Source organism: Uloborus diversus, chromosome 10 (genome assembly GCF_026930045.1).
Source record: "Uloborus diversus isolate 005 chromosome 10, Udiv.v.3.1, whole genome shotgun sequence".
Classification (NCBI taxonomy): Eukaryota; Metazoa; Arthropoda; class Arachnida; order Araneae; family Uloboridae; genus Uloborus; species Uloborus diversus.
Genome location: NC_072740.1, coordinates 119,333,693 through 119,354,377, shown reverse-complemented (window position 1 = coordinate 119,354,377; position 20,685 = coordinate 119,333,693). Strand labels below are relative to the sequence as shown.

General features: G+C 33.2%; 1 protein-coding gene across 1 annotated transcript in view; it reads left to right on the top strand.

The window, feature by feature from the left end:
- Window positions 1-20,685, top strand: part of LOC129231143 (uncharacterized) — a 165,396-nt gene that overhangs the window by 61,630 nt on the left and 83,081 nt on the right. The window contains exon 2 of the mRNA XM_054865391.1: window positions 8,613-8,828. Within this exon, the coding sequence (XP_054721366.1) occupies window positions 8,613-8,828 (216 nt within the window). The remainder of the gene's footprint in view (window positions 1-8,612; window positions 8,829-20,685) is intronic.

Genomic DNA, 20,685 nt, shown 5'->3' with positions numbered 1-20,685 from the left:
CTTGATAGCTTTTATCTTCGGATAAAATTTGACAGGACTTACCTACCCTTCGCGTTCCGGAATTCGTTCACCTCAAGTCAATTTCTCTGACGAACAAAGTGTACCGAAAAGTACCAACAGAGAAATTGATGAATTTAAATATGACACCAAGTCCCCCTGCTGGAACCATTCGGGTTGATTCTTCTGTTCTTGCCCTTTTCCAGTTCATCACAAATATAAATACTTATTCAAAATAGGTTACTGATTTTATTTTTACAGTGTGCGCAAAATGCATTATATATTTTATTTATTAAAACATTGAACTCTATTACATGATTATTCCATTTCATATATACGAGAATAACCTCTCCCCCACCATAAAAGTGATGGTGCACCCATAAAATGCTATGAAGCGCCCACCCCCCCTTGAAAAAGCAACATCATATACATTATAAATCAAAGTATCACATACATTATAAGTCAAAGTATCATATAAATTATAAGTCAAATACTTTAATATGGTGTAAAAATACAAAATTATTTTATTAAGTCTTTTTTTTTTCTTTTTTTTTTTTTTTTTTTTTGCTTTTGGTAAAATTGAGGCTCGTAAAACGAAAAAAATGAAGACACTTTTAAATACATATATGTATCTATTTGTTAAATAAATTAATACACATTTAACTAATTTAAAGCGTTTCGCTAATGCAAATATTTAAAGAGATATCGTCATTTAGATAATACTGAAGCACTATGTTCCTAATTACAAGAGATAGTTTTTTTTTTTTTTTTACTTCATACAATCTAGCTACACTGTTTACAAGAGAATGAAAACATGCAACCTTAAAGACGAACTATCAAACCTGACAATTTGCATATTATAACATTTAATTCATAATGCTTGATACATAGCCAAATATTAACTGAGATTGACACATAAAAACAAAGTACACAATAACACATATTTAATTTTTTTTATAATCTTCAATTCATAAATTTTACAGAATAAAACTAGACACACTTGCACTTTAAATATGTGTTCTATGTAATGTAAAATATTTTCAAATTGCAATAGTTCACAACGAAAAAATAATACTGAAGAAAATAGTTTTTTTTTAACGAGATTTATATGAACTAAATCTCTTTAAAGTAATAGAGTTGCAAAGCGACTTACCTATTCGTCGGTGGTGGTCTTTTGCAGGCTTTGGTCACCAAAAAGGTGATTTTTATGACAGAATAAAATTCTGCCAACAAAAATTACCCATTTGGTAGAAAGAAGAAAAGTATCCAAGAAAAAAGTAAATTACCTACACAAGTTATGCGACGCAATGAATTTACATGGCGTCCTCTCGGTAGTTATTTGGTTTTCAATTTCAGTTTGTATTCCTTCCGCGAGCATGCGTCGAGAATTTGCACTTCGTACTTAAAAATAAGTGACATAGCTTCAAATTCAATCTTATGACGATATATATGCAAGAAAATATAAGACTTTAGAATTATCTTCAGTGAATTCATGCGAGGAACAAAACTTCTACTAATCCCTTTGATGAGTGTTACTTCGCATACATGAGTCACAGCACTTGTTTTCATTGCGTGCTTTCGAAAGTTTTAGTTTAGATTTGCTGCTGGACTATAAAATTGTGAGCTGCGCATGCGTCGACTCTTACTTTCTTGCTATATGGGAAACGTTTTTGATTATAGCAGAAAACTGCGGAGGGCGTACGAATCTGTGTATTACGGAAAACTTTTTTATATATTCAGAGAGTTTTCCGAGATTTTTTACAGTGTAGACTGCAATGCATATCTCAACACAAAATACCTGGTACCTCTAAAAAACGAGACAATGAAGAAAGAGGCTTTGCTTTAAAAAAAAAAGTAAAGAGGGGGTGGGGCAGGGGTTAAAGTAATTTTTGTTGGATATTTATAAACAAATTCTGGCAAATAGGTTTTTCTTTAAAAACCTGGAATTACTTCTTGGATTTTTTTTTTAATTATTTTTTTTAAAGAGGAATATATTGTTTGAACAGATCATTGCTAAACCTCTATTGCGGTTACATCTATATTTGCACATAAACAATTAATATTCGCAAAAGAGTTGTTTTGCGGAAAATAAATTTCTTTAAGTGTGCGTAAAGCAGTGAAACCTCGCTTAACGTACACCCCTCATTTCGGACAGTTTTTTTTTTATTTCCTCCATTTTCTAGGATTAAAACATTAAATTTCCCTTTATTAAAGTGGAGACTCTCAAACTTGGTCCCGGATACAACTTTTCTTGTAAAAAGGATTTTTACTCTCATTAAAACGGACACTCTTCGACAATTTTGGCGAAATGTGGTTAGTTTTATCTTAAAGCATTTTTGCCGCAAACTCTGCTAGCAGGTGCTAATAATGAAGTTTTACACAAAGTGGGGGATTTTTATGAAGGACTTTTGCCAGTTAATACATCATCGCTGCAAGTTGAATATCAACTGTGGGTCGCGAAGTGGACACGGGAAAAGATTCAAAATCCAGTTAAAGATTTCCCTCCATGCATCATAAAACTTATCGAAGAATGTGACAAGGACATATATCCTGGAATGAATTGCCTTCTTCTACTTATAGCTACATTGCCAGTTAGTATTGCCACAAGTGAGCGAACCTTCTCGACATTGCGACGTTTAAAAACCTGGTTAAGAGCCTCAATGTGTGAGGAACGCCTTGCGGGACTTTCGCTCTTAAATATCCACAGAGACATTGATGTAAACATTGACCACATAATCACTAGATTCGGAAAGAAGTCGAAAAGGAAGTTAAACTTTGTCTTGTGAGAAAATGTGTGGAAGAAAACCGTTCAGAAATACTAAAATAATGTTTGGAGGGGACCCCGGAAATTGAAAAGTGCTCACCTTCACCAATGTTATTTTTCATAACAAAGTTTTCATGAATTTATTTTCAAATGTTTTTTAGGATCCCTTAAGGTTAATTAAACTAATTTTTAATGCATAAATATTACACACTAACACACTTTTGATGTGGAGGTACACTCTTAATTCAAAAGAGCGAAAAAATAACTCTTAAAAAGAGTGAAATCTATTGCGGGTGCATTCATTCTTTCTGAGTGCGAGTTTTTTCGAAAAAAGACGCTTTACGAAAAAACCAAGACTAAAACTTTTCTTTACTCGCGTGAAATTCGGAAACAATCCGTTTGATGAGCGAAATATAAAAATATTCTTTAAAAGAAGGACTCAAAAACATTTTCATTGGTTCGATTCTGTCACGTGATTTTGTTTAGGGAGAATCTTCTATACCTCCACGCGTTAGGCTTACCTAACGTTGGTCGCGAGTACCAAGTGGATGTCGCTATCTAAATGTCTTCATTTAATGAATTTAAACAATATTTGTTGCCGAATGAGATTTCTGAAAGAAGTACACAAAAACTGCATGGTAAGTGCGAAGAATTTTCTTTTTTATTAAAACTTGTAACTGTTAATATTTCTTGAACTGCTCGTATATCATTACAAATCACCCACGTGCAATGTTACGGCGAACTTTTTGTAACTTTTTCTTCCAAATGAATGAAACTTTCATCAACAATTTTGTTTCGGTCATCGAATCAAAAATAGGACATTTGAAACAGTCGTTACCATCTTTGGTGTGTGTGTGTGTACTGTATATATATTTTAGGCAGATGTTACGAACCCGACCATGCGCAAATCTATAGGTCGGATACCGAATCCGCTCCCGATGGTCGGAGCTCCAACCACTGCGTATATTTTAAATTAATCAAATATTGTTTGTGTGTATAATAAACTTTAAAGAGTATCATAAACTTTGTACAATACACTCATTCATATGTGTAACATCCAAGTCATTAATTAAGTAAGTGTCCTGAAGGGGAGGGGTGGAAAATTCTCTACATACCCTTGCTTGGAGGGGGGGGGGGTTAGATCCATTCTTACTAATATTTTCCAAGCCGATATTTTATATTAGAAATCCGCGGTCAAGTGGTTTGGCAAATATTATATTTCATTTGCTTCAGGAAGGTAAAAGTATGTATTATAGGATGAGCTGTTTTGTGTTTCAAAGAATAAAACATGTAAAATATAATAAAAGAATCGCTCTGTGTTTTGCATGTCTTATTTTTAATTAGTATCGCATCATATACAAAAATTATTTGTCGAAAAAACATTCGGTCTAGATTCCTTACAGTAAACATTTCTTTACTCAAAAAGGTTTAAAAAAATAATAATGATAGTTAATTTAAGAACGATCCCAGTGATGTAATATTTGTTATTTTATTATTGTGAAGAAAAAAAAGAATCTTACGTAGGATGGTGGGGGGGGGGGGGGGTGAATCTTACATTCCCTTGCATAGGGGGAAGGGAAGGTCAAAAATATTGCCAAAATTGTAATTACGTAATTAATGAATGGCCCCGAAGAAACAAAATTGAATTCAAACGTATCTTGTCATAATTTAGGAGTGACTTTTTAAATTAATTTGAACTGAGGTAACTTTTAAAACATTATTAATGTTAAAAGGCACACCGAGAATATCAATATAGAGTTTCAAAATTTTAAATCTATTTATTTGGAACTGTGTGGGTTTGTTTAATTTTATTTTAATCTTTAAATTCGGAATTTTACGTAATATTGCACGTGGGTGATTTGTAACGATATGCGAGTAGTTCAAGAAATATTACCAGTTAAAGTTTTAATAAATTAGAAAAGTCTTCGTACTTACCATACAGTTTTTGTGCAACCTCTTCGGAAACACTAAAAACAGTTTTTTTTCACACTTTTTTAACCTATTTTTTTTTTCAAATAAAATAACAATTTTAAAAACAGTTTTAAATTCAAATACGCAGCATAAGCACATGAAAAAACATTTAAAAAACAATTTCACCAAATGAGAGGGAAATGATTTTATCTATTTTATTCTAAAAAAGAGTGAAATAACGGCTTTCCAAAACGGAAAGCAGTCACTCATTTAGGATATTAATTTAGTCTTAAAAAAGAGTGGAAAACACTTATCAAAAGGGAGTGAAATTAGCTTATCCAAATGGAGTGAAAATAACCGCTCCGCAAAAGGAATGATATTCACTCCTATAAGGAAAGTGCGTTTTCGAAACTGTAAAGGAGTGAAAATTTACTCAGTCTGAGTTAAAATCGCTGGAATTTTTTAAGAGAGTAAAATATGTTTAACATTTCAAGCCAATTTAGTAGGGGAATGTGGGGCGAAGTGAAATAGCAGAGCAAAGTGAAATGGTGAAACATCTATTCCGTTTTTAGCGCTACTTAATAATATTTTAACTATGTAGTAAGATGTGTCATGTGTAGTCTATTCCAGTCAAGAAAAAATTACCTCCGAAAATCTAATCGTATGATAATACAAGCAATTTTTCAAAAATGATACTAAAATTGTAATATTTTGTTGTAACTCAAAAATTATTTTGATATTATCGAATGATGAATTGGTACCTTCTAATATTTGGTGCAGTATTTATTTAGTTAATATTTAGTTTACTTGTGTTTTTAATATTTCTCACAATTAGTCAAAGTCACTCATTCAATCATCTAATAAATCACCCGCGTTTTATTTACTTAGTAATTTGATCAAAAATATTTTTCACAATGGAATAGAACATATTTCATTCGAAAAATATTTCAATTTTCTCTTTGCCCCATGGAAAAAAAAAGTGAACATTTTTCGCTTTTTTATTTGAAGAAACAATTTTACTGCCAAAAATCAAAAATAAGGTTTCAATGTAATTTTCAAAACAAATTTCCAATTTGTTCATTTTGAAAAAGCTCAGTCATGTTAACTATTTCACTTTGCCCCACATTCCCCTACTAAAAACCCTGTATAATTTCACCGAGATGCTATAAAATAAGCGGTTTCAATTAGAAACATTGTCATAATGATTATAACACGAGGCTAAGGTTTTTAATTATACCCATACTTCATTTGAGTTTTTATAAATTAATTTATGTGTTAACTATAAAATATTATGTAACTAAGAAAACCATACCTTCATAACGTGTAAGTTTTATTGTATTTAGTTTATAGTATATTTACATTAGTAGTATTGTAATATATTTTATTTTAAGTAGAATCTATTTCTTTCAAAGTAGTTGTCGATTTGTTCTTAATGCCCTGATACAGATGACATACCATTTTGATACTAAATGCCGTTTCTATTAATATTATATGGCTTAGCCAAGAAACTACCATGCGATTTTTTTTCATTCTACATTTTTTTTAAGCTAAAAAATAAATCTATTGTTTCCAAAATAGCTTCTTGGATAGAAATGACTCTTCTAGGCTACACATTATTTTAAAATGTTAATAGTTGATTCCCTCAAAGAGGAATTAAACAGACGAAACGTGGTATTAGGTTCTTCGATGAATTAAATGTATTCTACCGCTCTGGCCTCTGACTCCTGAAGTACAGTTGACTCTTTTACCTGAACACCCAGATATTCTGAACACATTTTGATGGTCCCGGGAATCATGTATGCATTACTTCCGTCTCCCCCTATACTGAACACCCTCTTAAACTGAAGACTTTCGTTCGGTCCAATGAGTGTTCAGAATAGAGAGAGTCTATTGTACTTCCTTAGCAAACAAAATACTTTTAATCAAATATGCTTTGTGTGTTTTGTGTTCTTTTTCATGACTGAAAGTTTTTTATTTATGTAAAAGAGAAGTCAATTAAAAAATTAAATGAAATAGTTGCATTAATTTATTCCTTTGGGAGGGGCCTAAACCCCCTGGACTTCCCCTAAAATCTACTACTGACTATTGAGTATGGTATTTGTACAATTTGAAATTCTTGTTCGTTTTATAATTTTTTCATGTTCATTTTAGTATAATCTAGTGCGCTGACCAACATAAATGACTGCTGCTGCTCCTAATTCAAATTAGAAAAATCAGGCTTCCACAAAGTTTAAAAATTGTAACATTTAGAATATACATAGTTTTCTTAGTAGCATACTGTATTTTTTGTTTTATATATGCTAATAATGCAACAATGATTTGTTGGTAAGTAAGAAACAAGCACAAGATTTCAATACCAACGTTTTCAGATTCTTCATACATAACGAAATGTGGTAAAACTACGATTTAGACCGAAGAACCCCCCTTTTTTTTGACGAGCATGTCGTAACCCCCCCCCCCCACTAAGATACCGTTGTTTGTGGGTACACGTTTGGTGACCCCCCCCCCCCCCCTCCCCTTAACCGGAGCCTGGATCCGCCCTTGGGATGCACACTAGTTTTTGACGATACATCGATGCATCGCCCAGCCCTAAAGTTGCATTTCATTTCATTAAACATAAGCTATTTTTTATTTCAAAAGTTTTTTCCCCTCCCACCCGAAACACATCCAAATGATAAATTTTCAAGCACAATTTTTTTTAAATAGAAAGTTGGTATTTATACAAGGACGCATAATGATTCATTATATTCGAATACAAAACCATGGTTTAAAATTCGGAAATGGGGGTTGTTTCCGAAATTTTAAAAGTGTCTACGCTTCTGCACATGACATCACTAGTGATGAAATGTCATTCACTGATGCCATTAGCACAGAGCGCAATATTTAATTCGCATCTTTACTCACGTGTACTGGCAACGATATGGTTGATAGCAAGCGTAGAGCGCAATATTTAATTAGCTACTGAAGTATCATAAGCTCGAAACGCGGTAGACAGCTAGCGTGAGCATTCAGTGCACCAGTGGAAGTGCGCCAAAGTACATCACATGTGACTCATAAAGATCACGCCTTATTTTCAAAATCGGACAGTTAAAAAAATTAATTAAAAATTAAGCGTTGGGAAAATGGAAGTTTTTTTTTTTTTTCCTTGCTCCATGTTTTTTTTTTTTTTTTTTTCTTGCTTATTCTATAAATTTCAGAAACTAAAAGTAGTACTTTTGACTGAAGGAAACAACCTCATTATGTGTCAAATGTATGCGCAAAAATGTCTTATCCGCGCGAATGGGATTAAGTGACGTGTAGTGTATGAATTCATATTGAAGTTTTGGTTTAGTACATTTCCGACCGTGTGACGAGAGAAAATTTAACACGAGGGCCCATTGCATACCTTTATCTTCTTCATCACTTTTCGCTACTTATTGTTCCACAAACGGAGTCAATCGATTTGGCAAGTGCTTCAATTAACAAAATTCAACTAATAATAACTCCGGCAGCAAAGCAAGCCTGCTTAACAATAATTTCCTCCCCGTACTATTCAACATTCAAGAGTTTCAGTTATTTTTCTTTTTTGATGTATTTCTTGTGGGAGCTGTTTTATTTTCTCTTTTTTGATGTATTTCTTGTGGGAGCTGCTTTATTTTCTCTTTTTTGATGCATTTCTTGTGGGAGCTGTTTTATTTTCTCTTTTTTAATGTATTTCTTGTGGGAGCTGTTTTATTTTCTCTTTTTTGATGTATTTCTTATGGGAGCTGTTTTATTTTCTCTTTTTTGATGTATTTCTTATGGGAGCTGTTTTATTTTCTCTTTTTTGATGTATTTCTTGTGGGAGCTGTTTTATTTTCTCTTTTTTGATGTATTTCTTGGGGGAGCTGTTTTATTTTCTCTTTTTTGATGTATTTCTTGTGAGAGCTGTTTGATGAACTCCTTTTTTTTTCTTTAACAGGCAATTAAAGCAGGAGCTAGTCTGCTTGAGGAAGCGAGCCGCGCTCAAACCTGGGCTCGATCCTCTTCGGAACTGCGCTCGCTGCCTCACGGAGCTTGGCCGAATCTTAAACCGGGGAGCCCTCTGTCCCATTTGTCTCAAGAAAGTTTGTAAAGACTGCCGACATTATGGTGACGAGACTCACGAGTGGCTCTGTATTTATTGCTTCAAACAAATGTAAGTAACTTGGTTTTTGCATTTTCACTCTAAAAACAGCAATTTCAAAAATGACGAAAAAGTACTCAAATTTGAACATATCGCGAGCCAAAATGGCTCCGACTACGGGGTAATCAAATTTGAAACATTCAAATACTCATCAAATACTCAAATCAACATGTGTGCTCATTTTTGAGGTATTTCTGCTCATTTTTGAATATGTAATAATTTTAAAACTGAGTATTATGTGCTCATTTTGAGCATGAAATAATTCAGCACACTGTTTGAAAACATGGGTAATCATATTTAAAACAAAAGGTTTCAAGAAAATTTGAAAGCATGAATACTCATTTTTGAAAACTTCATTTTTCTCTGTGTTCCTTTCTCGTCCCAGATCGTAAATATTTTATACAAAAGTACGAATGCCGAGAGAGTTTTATCTTCTTTTGGCGTTGTACAGAGAGAGAGGTCTGAAAGTGAGCTTACCCCGTTTTTATTTTTAGCATGATGTTAGTTGGGGTTTAATGTTTGTTATACACAGCTACCTTGACGTCTTAAGAGTCATAAGTATCAGTATGAACACCATCCATGGCGTAACACAGCTGAATTATATGTCACGTTCTCTCTGATGTTTTTGCGTAACGTGGCAGAATTTAATTTTAAGTATAAAATTTAGTCACTCTTTTAAAGCATGTTCAACGCCTTTAAGGCATAAATTGGATTCAGAAAAACAGGCAAAAAATGTTAGGATCTTTTTTTGACAGAAAATGAATACAATAGATATAGTGTACGTTATTTTTTTGCAATTTCAGTTGCGTGAAAGAGCAGCATTTCAGTTGCAGACTAGGGAACGGTGGGTTAGGTAATTAATGTTTTTCTAAAGAAAATGTTATACACACTTAGTGTTAACGATTTGAATACAGATTGATTTTGAACTTCCAAATATTAAAATCAAATCATTAAACTTACCAGCATAAGAATGGCAAAAAATTCAATGAAAATTGATAGTTTACTTTTTCCACCCCTAGCAACTGCTATTATAGCAAAGAATTCCTAACAAACTTATGGCTAATCACCAAAATGCACGACTTAGTTTCTACTAGAAAACTACTGCATAAGTAGTGATATTTATGGTAAAAAAAGTTCAATTATAATCTACTCTATCTGTTTTTATTAACACGCGATACAGTTTTGCGCAATGTGTACGCGATATACAGTTTTGTGCAATGTGTACGCGATACAGTTTTGTGTAATGCTCTGAGAATAACTCGCTATGAAAATTTTGACGCTTGTGACTGTTTATTAGTGAATGAAATTATGTTTACATTTACCTCAACATGTTTCTTTTTATGCCAGCGACTTGAGATCAGGGGCCAACTGGGTCCCACGAGCGCACGAGTTTCAAAAAACGAAAGCGCACGAGTTTGTGAAAGAAAGAAAAAAATAAAATAAAACAAAACAACAACAACAGAGGCGCAGACGTTTGAGGACGCAAATAAAGTGTAAAATAAAATAGAATTAAAAAAAAAAGGTTTGAGAGTGGGAGTGTCTTATAGTGTCACTAGGGTGTGTCTTATAATGCACTTTAAAAAAAGTTTTGAATTTCTTATGGGGCACCCCTTTAATTGCTTCCTTTTGATGAAAAATTCACACATAAAAGTTTCATAGAATTTGAACACAATTTAGGGGGTGCTACCAGTGATTAAAATTGCATTCATTGAAAAATATGATGTAAAAATCAACTCTTGACATATTTTTAATCAACATGAAATTAAGTTGGTTGAGTTTAACACAATACAAATACCTATTTCTTATATATACTAGAAAATAATAAGCATTTCATGGCTGTCATTTTATGTAATAATGTCAAAAAAGCATTTGAAAGTTCGGTAATGCCATTCATATCACAGGTTCAGACTTTCGGTCTTTTACATTCAGCAATATTTTAATTTTTCTCTTTGTTACTTCCATGTGACAATACAAACTTTTCACTGATTGCTACTTATTATCCAGACTAAATAAATAAATTTAAAAAAAAAATAAAAAGAGAGAGAGTTGACAAATTTTGCAGCAGTGGTAGCACCCTCTAAATATTATTCAATTTTTATATTTCATATATGAGAATTTTTTTTTCATCCAAAGGAACAAAATGAGAGGGTGCCTCATGAAAAAATAACACCTTTAAAAATAAGACGTACCCTAGTGTACACGCTCGAGGGCGCAAAAGAAAAACCAAAGGAGCTCAGGTTTGAGGACACACACACACACACACAAAAAACCCCGAAATCTAAGGCTTGAGAGCGGGGGGGGGGGGACCGAAGGCTTGAGAGCGAAAAACAAAAACAAAAAAAAAAAATAATTTGAACTTTGACATCTTGAATTCAAATTATGTTTTTCGCAATCACGAGTGCGTGTGTGTATGTAGGCGTGTGTGTTTGTGTGTGTGTGGGGGGGGGTATGTTTGTTTGTGTGTGGGGTATGTTTATGTGTGTATAGGCATGTGCGTTTGGGTGTGTGTGGATAGTTGTGTATTTGTGTGTGGGGGGGGGGATATATTTATGTGTCGGTAGTTGTGTGTATGTGTAGGTGTGTGTGTGTGTATGTGTTTGTGTGCGTGTATGTGTGTGTGTGCGTATGAGTGTGTAGGTGTGTGTGTGTGTGCGTAGGTGTGTGTGTGTAAGTGTAGGCAAGTAAGTGACGCAACCTGGAGAGGGTTTTCGCTAGAGGAGCAGCATCGTGAGGCGGCCGGCCGACGGTGGTGCTGCAGAGGGTGCTGGCGGGAAAATAAAATGATAGGACCTCAAAACTGTCAAGTGAGAATAATAAGCAATCGTGCTTGCTCAAAAAATGCTCAGGTTCGAGGGTGTAAAAAACCGAAGCCGCACAGGTTCAAGTGCGCAGAGAAGAAAGAAAGAATGAAGAAAGATAAAACGAAGTCGCAACATGTTTGAGGGCAAAAAAAAAAAAAAAAAAAAAAATCGGCGCACAGCGGTTGTTTGAGGGCTCACAGGCGGGAGGGCGCACCGGCCTCCCGCCTGTGCACCCTCAAACAAGCGCTGTGCGCCGACTTTTTTTTTTTTTTTTTCCCCGCCTGTGCACCCTCATCGCTTTGTTCATTGATCTGCTTGGTGGGGGCAGGAGGTATTTTCCAAAAAGATAAATAAATAAATAAAAATAAAAGGATAAAATGAAATGATTGATCCCTATATATTTATGTGAAGTCATTATATATTAGCATTTTTAAAAAATATATTCATTAAATAATTGATTACTCCGTAAGCATTACTGAAATAAAAAAAACAAGGCATATTCTGTCATTAAAAATAATTAATTAGGAATAAGTAAAATTAATTCAATCATTACGTAACAACATTATAAACACTAAGATTTTAATTTGTAAACCATCAGTAGTAATTAATGTCTTTGTTAATCACTAGAGATATATAAAACATATATATTACGTTTTATTAAGTTTGATAAATTTCATGTGGATTTTTGCATTTCTTGCAACACGAACTTTTTACTTCTTTTGGAGAGTAATACGTCTGATACTTAAATAACAAAAAAGGAAAACGTTACAATCATAACTATTTATGAAAACCCATAAACTACCTTCTGCACAATTTAAAGTGTGTTTACTACAATTTCAAAAAAAAAAAAAAGATAATTAATTTGAATTCTGAAATTCTGAATTCGAATTATGTTTTTCGCAATCACGAGTTGCGACAGGGCCCTACTCATTGGGGGCTATTGTTTCTAGAAACAGCTCCTGTCCCCCCAAGCCTACAACTCCTCCTGGGCGGTTACGTGTGTATAGTTGTGTTTGTGTGTGCAGGCGTGTGTGTGTGTGTGTAGGTGCGCATGCGTGCATGTGTAGGCTTGTGTGTGTGCGTAGACTTGTGTGTATGTACGTAGGCGTGTGTGTATGTGTGTAAAGGCTTGTGTGTATGAGCGTGTGTGTGTGGAAAAAGGAACCACAACACCAAGGACGGTCAAATGAAAGCAATAAGCAATCGTGATTGCTCAAAAAGGAAACCTTAATGCTTTTTCAGGGAACGCCAAATATTTATATCAACTTTAGTTCTTATCGCTTAAAATTTTTTTTATTGCATTTTTCCTCATTTTCACAAAAGGTAAATAATATTCATAAGACCATTCGTAAAAAAATTTCGTAAGTAGCGAACAATGACGTGTTTTTTTTTTTTTTTTCACCGTGCGTTGAGTTTGATAGCTGCTATTTTAAATAACTTTCTTATATAGTTACGACTTTAAAAGATTTTTAAAAATGTTTAACGTTGGCAGGATTCAAGCTAAAATAGAGTTAGATAGATTTTCATTTTTCCAAAGCGTAATGCGTATTTGATTACATTTTTTTTCGTTGGGGAATTGAAGTCAGATTGTTTCAATTGGAAAAAGTATGTTTTTCTTAAATGGTTTTTAGGGCGGGGGGAGGGAAGGTCATTTTGTCGATTTTTATTTTGTTATTTTAGTAATGTGTATTTTAATTGAATTCTTGATTCACACATGTGGGGAGAGGAATTTTTATTTTTTCATTATTATTTACGTCTTCAATATCTGCATGCGTCGTTTTTTAAACTCTTAGCGTGGACACAGACGTGGAAATACTATTAGTACACTATAAATTTAATGTTGATTACTAAAAAGTTTCATGCAAGTTCGATATGGTGTTGGAATAATGACAACAGTTTCCAAACTCCCGTTAGAAAAAGCGTAACAGTTCCTGAATATTGTTAGCAAAGGAAATAAAAATGTAGAAGATTATTATATAGATAAAAGAAAAAGATAGTTTGTAAGGAAAAAAAAATGCTGGCCCTTGAGAATAAAAATGAAAAAACGTTCAGGGTGGCGACAGATCAGGGAAATCAGGGAGATCAGGGAAAAGTCAGGGAACTTTATTGATCAGGGAAAAATCAGGGAAATATCAGGGAATTTCGAAAAAATAATAAAAATTCAGGGAAAATTGATCAAATGAAGACAAAAAAAATTTTTTTTTTTTTTTGCTTTGAAAAATTAAATACATTTTTTTCCTATGCATTTTCCGCCAATTATTTGTTTAAAAAAAGTAAAATTATTGAGGTGCGATTATACACTAACACATGTTTGTGCATTTTTTCCCTTAAGGTCAAAGTATTGAATCTTAAGTTATTAACCACAGGATAAACCTCCTAAGGTTCTGTGTATGTAAAGTTATTTATTTTACGTAGTTTGAATTTTTCTGCCAGGCGTTCCATGCTACGTAAAATAAACAACCCTACATGCAAAGAGGAAGCCGCCATTAAAGACTTTGCTCCATTGCCTTTACTCATTGTCTTGAAGTAGCTTGCGTACTGTAATCACAATTTTAAGAAAAAATATTTTATTTTATTTTATTTATACTGCTAAGAGCTTAAAAAGTATTTTACTTGGCATTTTCGATTTGATTGCTAAAATTGAATGTTAAATGAAAATCAACTATATTTTTTGCCATTTTATTATTTGCTGTCGCTTTAGATTATACGAAGATTTTTTTTTTCAGACTTTAAAATTCTTTTATATTAAAACCAAGTTATACACTATAAATTTTGAAATTAATTATTGTTTTTTTAAATTTCAATGTTGTTGGTTACAAAAGATTTTTTTTTCGACTAATAATGAAATCATTTCAAATTGAGTTGTGTACATAAGTAAATATTTTTACTATTTTTTAATAGTTAAAATGCTTTATTCCTTCATTAAAACCTAAGTTCTTGATTAGAGAATAGCTCAATATGACTGGTTGTTTTAAAAGGTTCCAATTTGTTTTACATATAAATATGTCCATTATTTACGTAAGTAAAACTGCATTACCTCTATACTTTCACAATTACTTGTTATTCTCACAGCAACAATTATGCTGCTTGAAAATTCAGTTTAAAATTATTTCCAAATAAACTTTTTTAATTTTATCATAATTAGATATGTCTTTAAGAGTGGTTTTAATTATTTCTTAGAATTCTTATGTTAACAGGTTACTGGAAGTAAAGAGTATTTGTTTTAGATTTCCTATAATATATCTTCGCAGATATTTTAATATACTATTTTTACTAAAAAAAAAAAGAAGCTTATTTTCAAAATATATTTTTAATTAACAGCTTAAAACGTTTTAAACACTGCATTTTATTTAATATGCAATGGTTTTCAGGTAGGGTAAAGGAAGAAAACCATTATCCATGGTAACGCAAATCAGGGAAATTCAGTGAACTTAATCAGGGAAATCAGGGAAAAGTCAGGGAACTTTTTTTCGCCGTTCCTGTCGCCACCCTGACGTTGAACTGAATTGTTCAACTTGTTGAGCTGCAATCGTTGAACTTGTTGAGAAAGCCGTGGAAAATCGTTCTAAAATATTATTACTCCCGTTTCTTATTAATTTGGAAGATTCGAAAAATTTCATCCTATAAAGAAAAATCATTAGTTTTAAATGTTGTAAAAATAAAATATTAGGATTTTTTTTTTGGCTCCTACTGTTTGCTTTTTTATGTGAATTGAGTGAAATTAAAAAAAAAAAGACAGCAAAATCGAATTTAAAGAAATTAAACTTTTTGGTACGCTTATTATACAACTAAATTTTCTGTCAAATTTAGCAATTGTATGTGCTTATAGATTTTGATGTTCTTGATTCAAAGACTTCTTTACAAGAAAATAAAGGTTGTTTTTGATCAAAATTAGTACTCTATTATTAGCCGCTTTTTTCTTCTTAGATGGTTTTGAGGTTCGACCATTATGGAATCGCGCATCTCAATTAGAAGATTTGACCCTCTTTCAAAGTGAAGTTTTCTTTTTTGTGAAGGACAGTACAAACACCTTAAAGTAATTTCAGCACATAATCTATGTTTGCATTTCTAATTATAAATTTATCCCATTTGTACCAAAACGCGACGAAAACAGGTCATTCACTCTTCTACTCCGGTTGCTGCTAGTTTCTGAATAAAAGACTTGGAAGTTTTATTTCTTTTAAAAACCAGATTTATTGTTAGGAAGAAAAAATCTCAAATTGTCTTCGTATAAACTTCCTATCACTTTAATGTGGAATTTTTCGGAGTTCACTCAAAAATTAACCCACTTTCCAGTTAGATTAAAGTCGCATGCTGTTATGTATTTCTTCAGAATGGCTTGTGTCTATTCTTTTTTTCTTTTGATGCATTTTAAGCTCATATCTCGTATTCTTTTTTTAAAATCAGTTTTCTTTCAATATTTTTAGAAATAGTTATACAGTGAAACCAGTGTAAGTTGATCACTTGCGGGGCACTACTTTACAGAGGTTGATTTATATGATATAGGCCAGCGGTAGGCAACCCGTCGATCGCGAGCTCGTTTTCAGTCGATTGCATTAACATTCTCGAATTACTATTATTATTATTATTATTATTTGTCAGAGTACCATTAGTAATTATTTTCTGCATAAGACTCAACTTCCAAAACAAAAGTTATTCAAAACATTTAAAGAACTTCTTGTTATCACTGGAAGTGGCACAATTTCTAACATTTAAGGAATAAAAAAAAAAATTTTTTTTTTGACTTTTGTTTTCAAAAAATATCCACAAAAGTTAAATTTCCAGACCAAACTCGGTTAGAATGCTGTAGAAATTTTTAAAGTAGGAAAACACTTTTTCGAACAACATTTTACCAATGACACAGAGAGGCAAGATTCTCCCCTCCCCCCTCCCCGAAATCGATCTTGGTGTTCACCAAACTTGGGAGAGTAGATCGGCATCGAATTTAGGTTGCCGATCACTGATATAGGCTAACTCCGTGCCTGAAAAAAAAACGGTCAACTTAGACAAGTGGTCAACTTACAAGGGTGATCAACTTCACAGGTTTTACTGTACGTCCATTCCATACTGTTAGCATACTTTATCTCGTGCGCTCATTTCTTCTTTGTTTATGAAAGACGTTCATCCCGCAGTTTTTCCGCACCAAAATATCTATCTCTTTAGCAGTTCGATACTTTCAAGTAGAAAAAAAAGAAAAGGAAGAAGAAGAAACTGGTTGTTTAGTAGATATACTGGGTGTGCAGGCCAGCGCCAAGCCTGATCGGCGCCGTCGTGCAAATGTCCTTTGAGCGCCTTTATGCAGTAGAGTTTGGAGAAAATATAGTTCACACACCTGGAGTGAGGTTTTGGAGAGAAATATAATATGGGGAAAAATACTTGACATTTAATTTATTAAAAAACAATGTGTGAACATTTTGTGCTTCGTCAAAATGTACACTAAATTACATTTTTTGAAACATACGTTTTTATTTTATAAAAAATAGCATTGAAAGCAAATTTATATATAATGTATATTACATACTGAACACATCTTATACTAATAAACTGATTGACACTACCAACTTACAGTTGGGAACAAAATAAGTTAATATGTTTCATGAAACAAATTTTTAAAATACTAGGGGCTCCGCCCCTTTCTCGTTGCCGCTCACCTACCCCTGAATAGTGCTCCGCAATCTTATATGATTCATTAAGATTTAAATTGCTTTTGAAAAGTCGCTTTCAAATTCGCGGTCTCTAGCAATATATTTTGTTCTTTAGCTCCGAGCTTGAATTGGGTTGAGTCTAGGACTTTCTGCTAATATAGAAACCCTTATATCTGCTGTTCTAACTAATTGAGAAAATTGGAACAAGCTTCATTTATGCAGAAAGAAAATCTCTCTTTTGAACGACATCGAGTGTTTAGGGGTGTGGGGAAATCTTTTATCCCATTAATATGAAATTGGTGTGAAATTTTAGCTTAAAAAATTATTTACAAAAAAAAAAAAAAAAACTAATTCGTTTAAATAAAAAAAAAAAAAAAAAAATAGGAGCCCCGCTACTCGAAGTAATTTTGCACAAAATTTCAAAGCTGTAGGTGCTATCGAGTCTCTTGGACGCAGGCCGATCACAGACATCCTTTCACAGTTTCTTTGACGTTACATTTTTTAAAAAATATATAGAGATAAAACTTATGATATGTTAATGTAAAACGTAAATAAAAAATAATTAAAGAAAAAAAGGGGGATGAGAATCGAATGTAGTAATTATGGTCAAATCGTTACTTTTCGGTACTGAAAAGTTAACCATAATTATTGTCTACAATATATAAATAAGTAATGCGCAAGTAAATAATTTGCTAATGTGCTTTCTGTATTTTTTAATGTCTGATAACATGGTGTAGTCGAATTACTACGAACAATAGTTAAAAATCGCAAAAAGTCATATTGCACAAATTATCATACACCATATTCACCGTAAGAACCGAAAGGGGAAATAGCATATTTTTTGCACTTCGTGGGCTCAACCTCGTACTATATAGACATACCGAAATAGCATTCACGGCTCCACATTAGGAAGATAAATGCTAATGTATTAAGCAGCAATCTATCCATTAATTAGCATCAAGTGTTTTCAGTGTAAAAGATTGCGTTTTTGAATAGCATACACAAGGCAATAGGGTAACGGCACCAGTAACAGACAGTTATAAGTTTGGATTTAAATAATAAGAATTTTAGGCAGATTAAACTGATGTTGCTGTGGTCCATGAATACGGTGCAATCATCTAGTGTTGTTATCAGAGTGAATTTTATGAGCCATATGGCATTTAACAAGCCAGTGATGGAAGGTAATGAACAGCCACCACGAGGTCTTCCGGTGTTTCACGTTCATTTGAATTTCATAAGGATTTAGTTCTAAAAATAAAGAACATTTGCACATTTTGAAGATTTTTCACAAAACTGTTACTGGGGACGGTCCTTTTTTTTTTTTTTTTCAAAACTGAACAAATAAAAATAGAATTAACTAGTTCAGAGGATCCAGAAGCAGCCAAACGTTAGATAATATGTTGTTGCATGAGAGAAAAATAGTTCAAAATGTTTAAGTACATTAAAAGACTTAGAAAATTGAGTTAAACTGAGAGCGATGTCTTAAGCATATCTGTTATTGTTGCCATTATCCTAATTTTCCCTTTTAGATAGGCAGCAAGACGGATTGCTTGTTTTAATGAGCAGTATAATTGCACTGCCACCATTAGATATTAAGAAATATTTAACTTAATTTTTTGTTTCGAGTTTTTTTTTTTTTCTCTTCTCATTTGTGGCATTTTTGAACGGTATCGCTCGGCGCCTTTTTGACTCTTTCGCCGTCGTGCATTGCACGACCTTCCACATAGGGGCGGCGCGGCCCTGGTTGTGTGGGGGTCCACAAACGACCTACGGCAGGGGTACCCACCTAGAGGGGGGGAGTCATGGGGCAGACTTCCATTGAAATTTTTAGGAGGGTTGTTTTGCGGGGTATTTTTCTCATTATTTGGGGGAGGGACTTACTCCTGCGGGGAGGGGGAGGGGTTTTCGCTATATTTAGGGGAGTGCGCCCTTGCTCTTAGGGAGGGGTGTATCCCTGCCTTTGGCGTTTTGAAAAATCATATTGAGTTAACGATGTGAGTTGCGTCTGGTCAGTTAATTGTGAAGAAATCAGTATCTAATCAAATTTTATACACACCAGTTTGTTCTTTTTTTCAACACTAAGTAGAGAGGAAGCATTGGATACTCGATTCGGCAACAAGGGTTTTTGGAAGGTCAGGGCCTATTTCTCTTCCTCCAACTAGAGAAGTAATTTCTCCGTGTTGTAAATTTCTCCTGCCTTGTACTATTTGTACTAATATATCAGGTCAAGATATTATTTTTTTCTTTTGTTGCAGACGATTTTTACATTCTTTAAGAAATTGTTTCAATAAAATAAATTAGTATCTTATCACGTTTTTTTCCTTTATCTTTTTTTGGTTAGTAACAGACCAACCGCAATAGTAGTACAGTATAACCTCGATTTAACGATTGTCAAGGGACTGGAAAAAGTTATCGTTTAATCAAGGATATCGTTAAAATGGAGGAGCATAGACACTTAATACAGTCAAATCCAGACCAGTGAACTGTATCATTAAATTGAGAAAATCATTAAATTGAGGAAATCGTTACATCGGGTATCGTTAAATCAAAGTTATACTGTAATTACAAAAAAAAAAAAAAAAGAATACATTTTCAGAATTATTAGTTACGTGTTCTTGCATTTATACTTGATTAAAGCTTGGGTGTTTTTTGAGGGTGGAGAGAAGGAGTGTTGTGCGAAAAATTCCATTGGTCGCTCTTATTTCAATATATGAAAAACGAGCTGATGTGTGCATCACATAACTTCCTTTTACTCCAATTTTAATGTCATTTTCCCATTATTGGCAATTTTAATATGATTCAATAGTTTACTCTCTAAATATCACCACCAGTGGCCAAATTGAAACCAGATTTAAAAAAAAAAAAAAATCGCCAAATTTGTCGCCAAGTTGACGACAAAACTTGGCGTCCAAAAGACTGGCGATGAATCGCCAAGTGTCCTCCAAATTATAACACCACTTGAGTTTGCATCGAAATTAACAATGAGATCCACCCAAAAAGGTGCAAAAGACCCCTTTAGAAACACCCGAATGCAACCAAAAAGGGAGATGCACAACTAGACCCCATTAGGAGTCTACTTACCGAATTTCAACTTTCTAGGACATACCGTTCTTAATTTATGCGACATACATACACACATACATACATACGCACATACATACGTACATACAGAAATCACGAGAAAACTCGTTGTTATTAACTCGGGAAACGTCAAAATGGATATTTCGGACGTCTATACGTTCTTAGGTACATATGTACGTTTGGTCGGGTCGAAAAAAAACTCAACACTCATTTGGGGGTGAGTAAAATGGAAATTAAGGCCGATTTTTGAGTGAAATTTTTTTCGCGAATACAATACTTCCTTTTTTGTAAAAGGAAGTAAAAAAGGGGTCAAATATCAGAAATCTTTATTGTATTTTATGT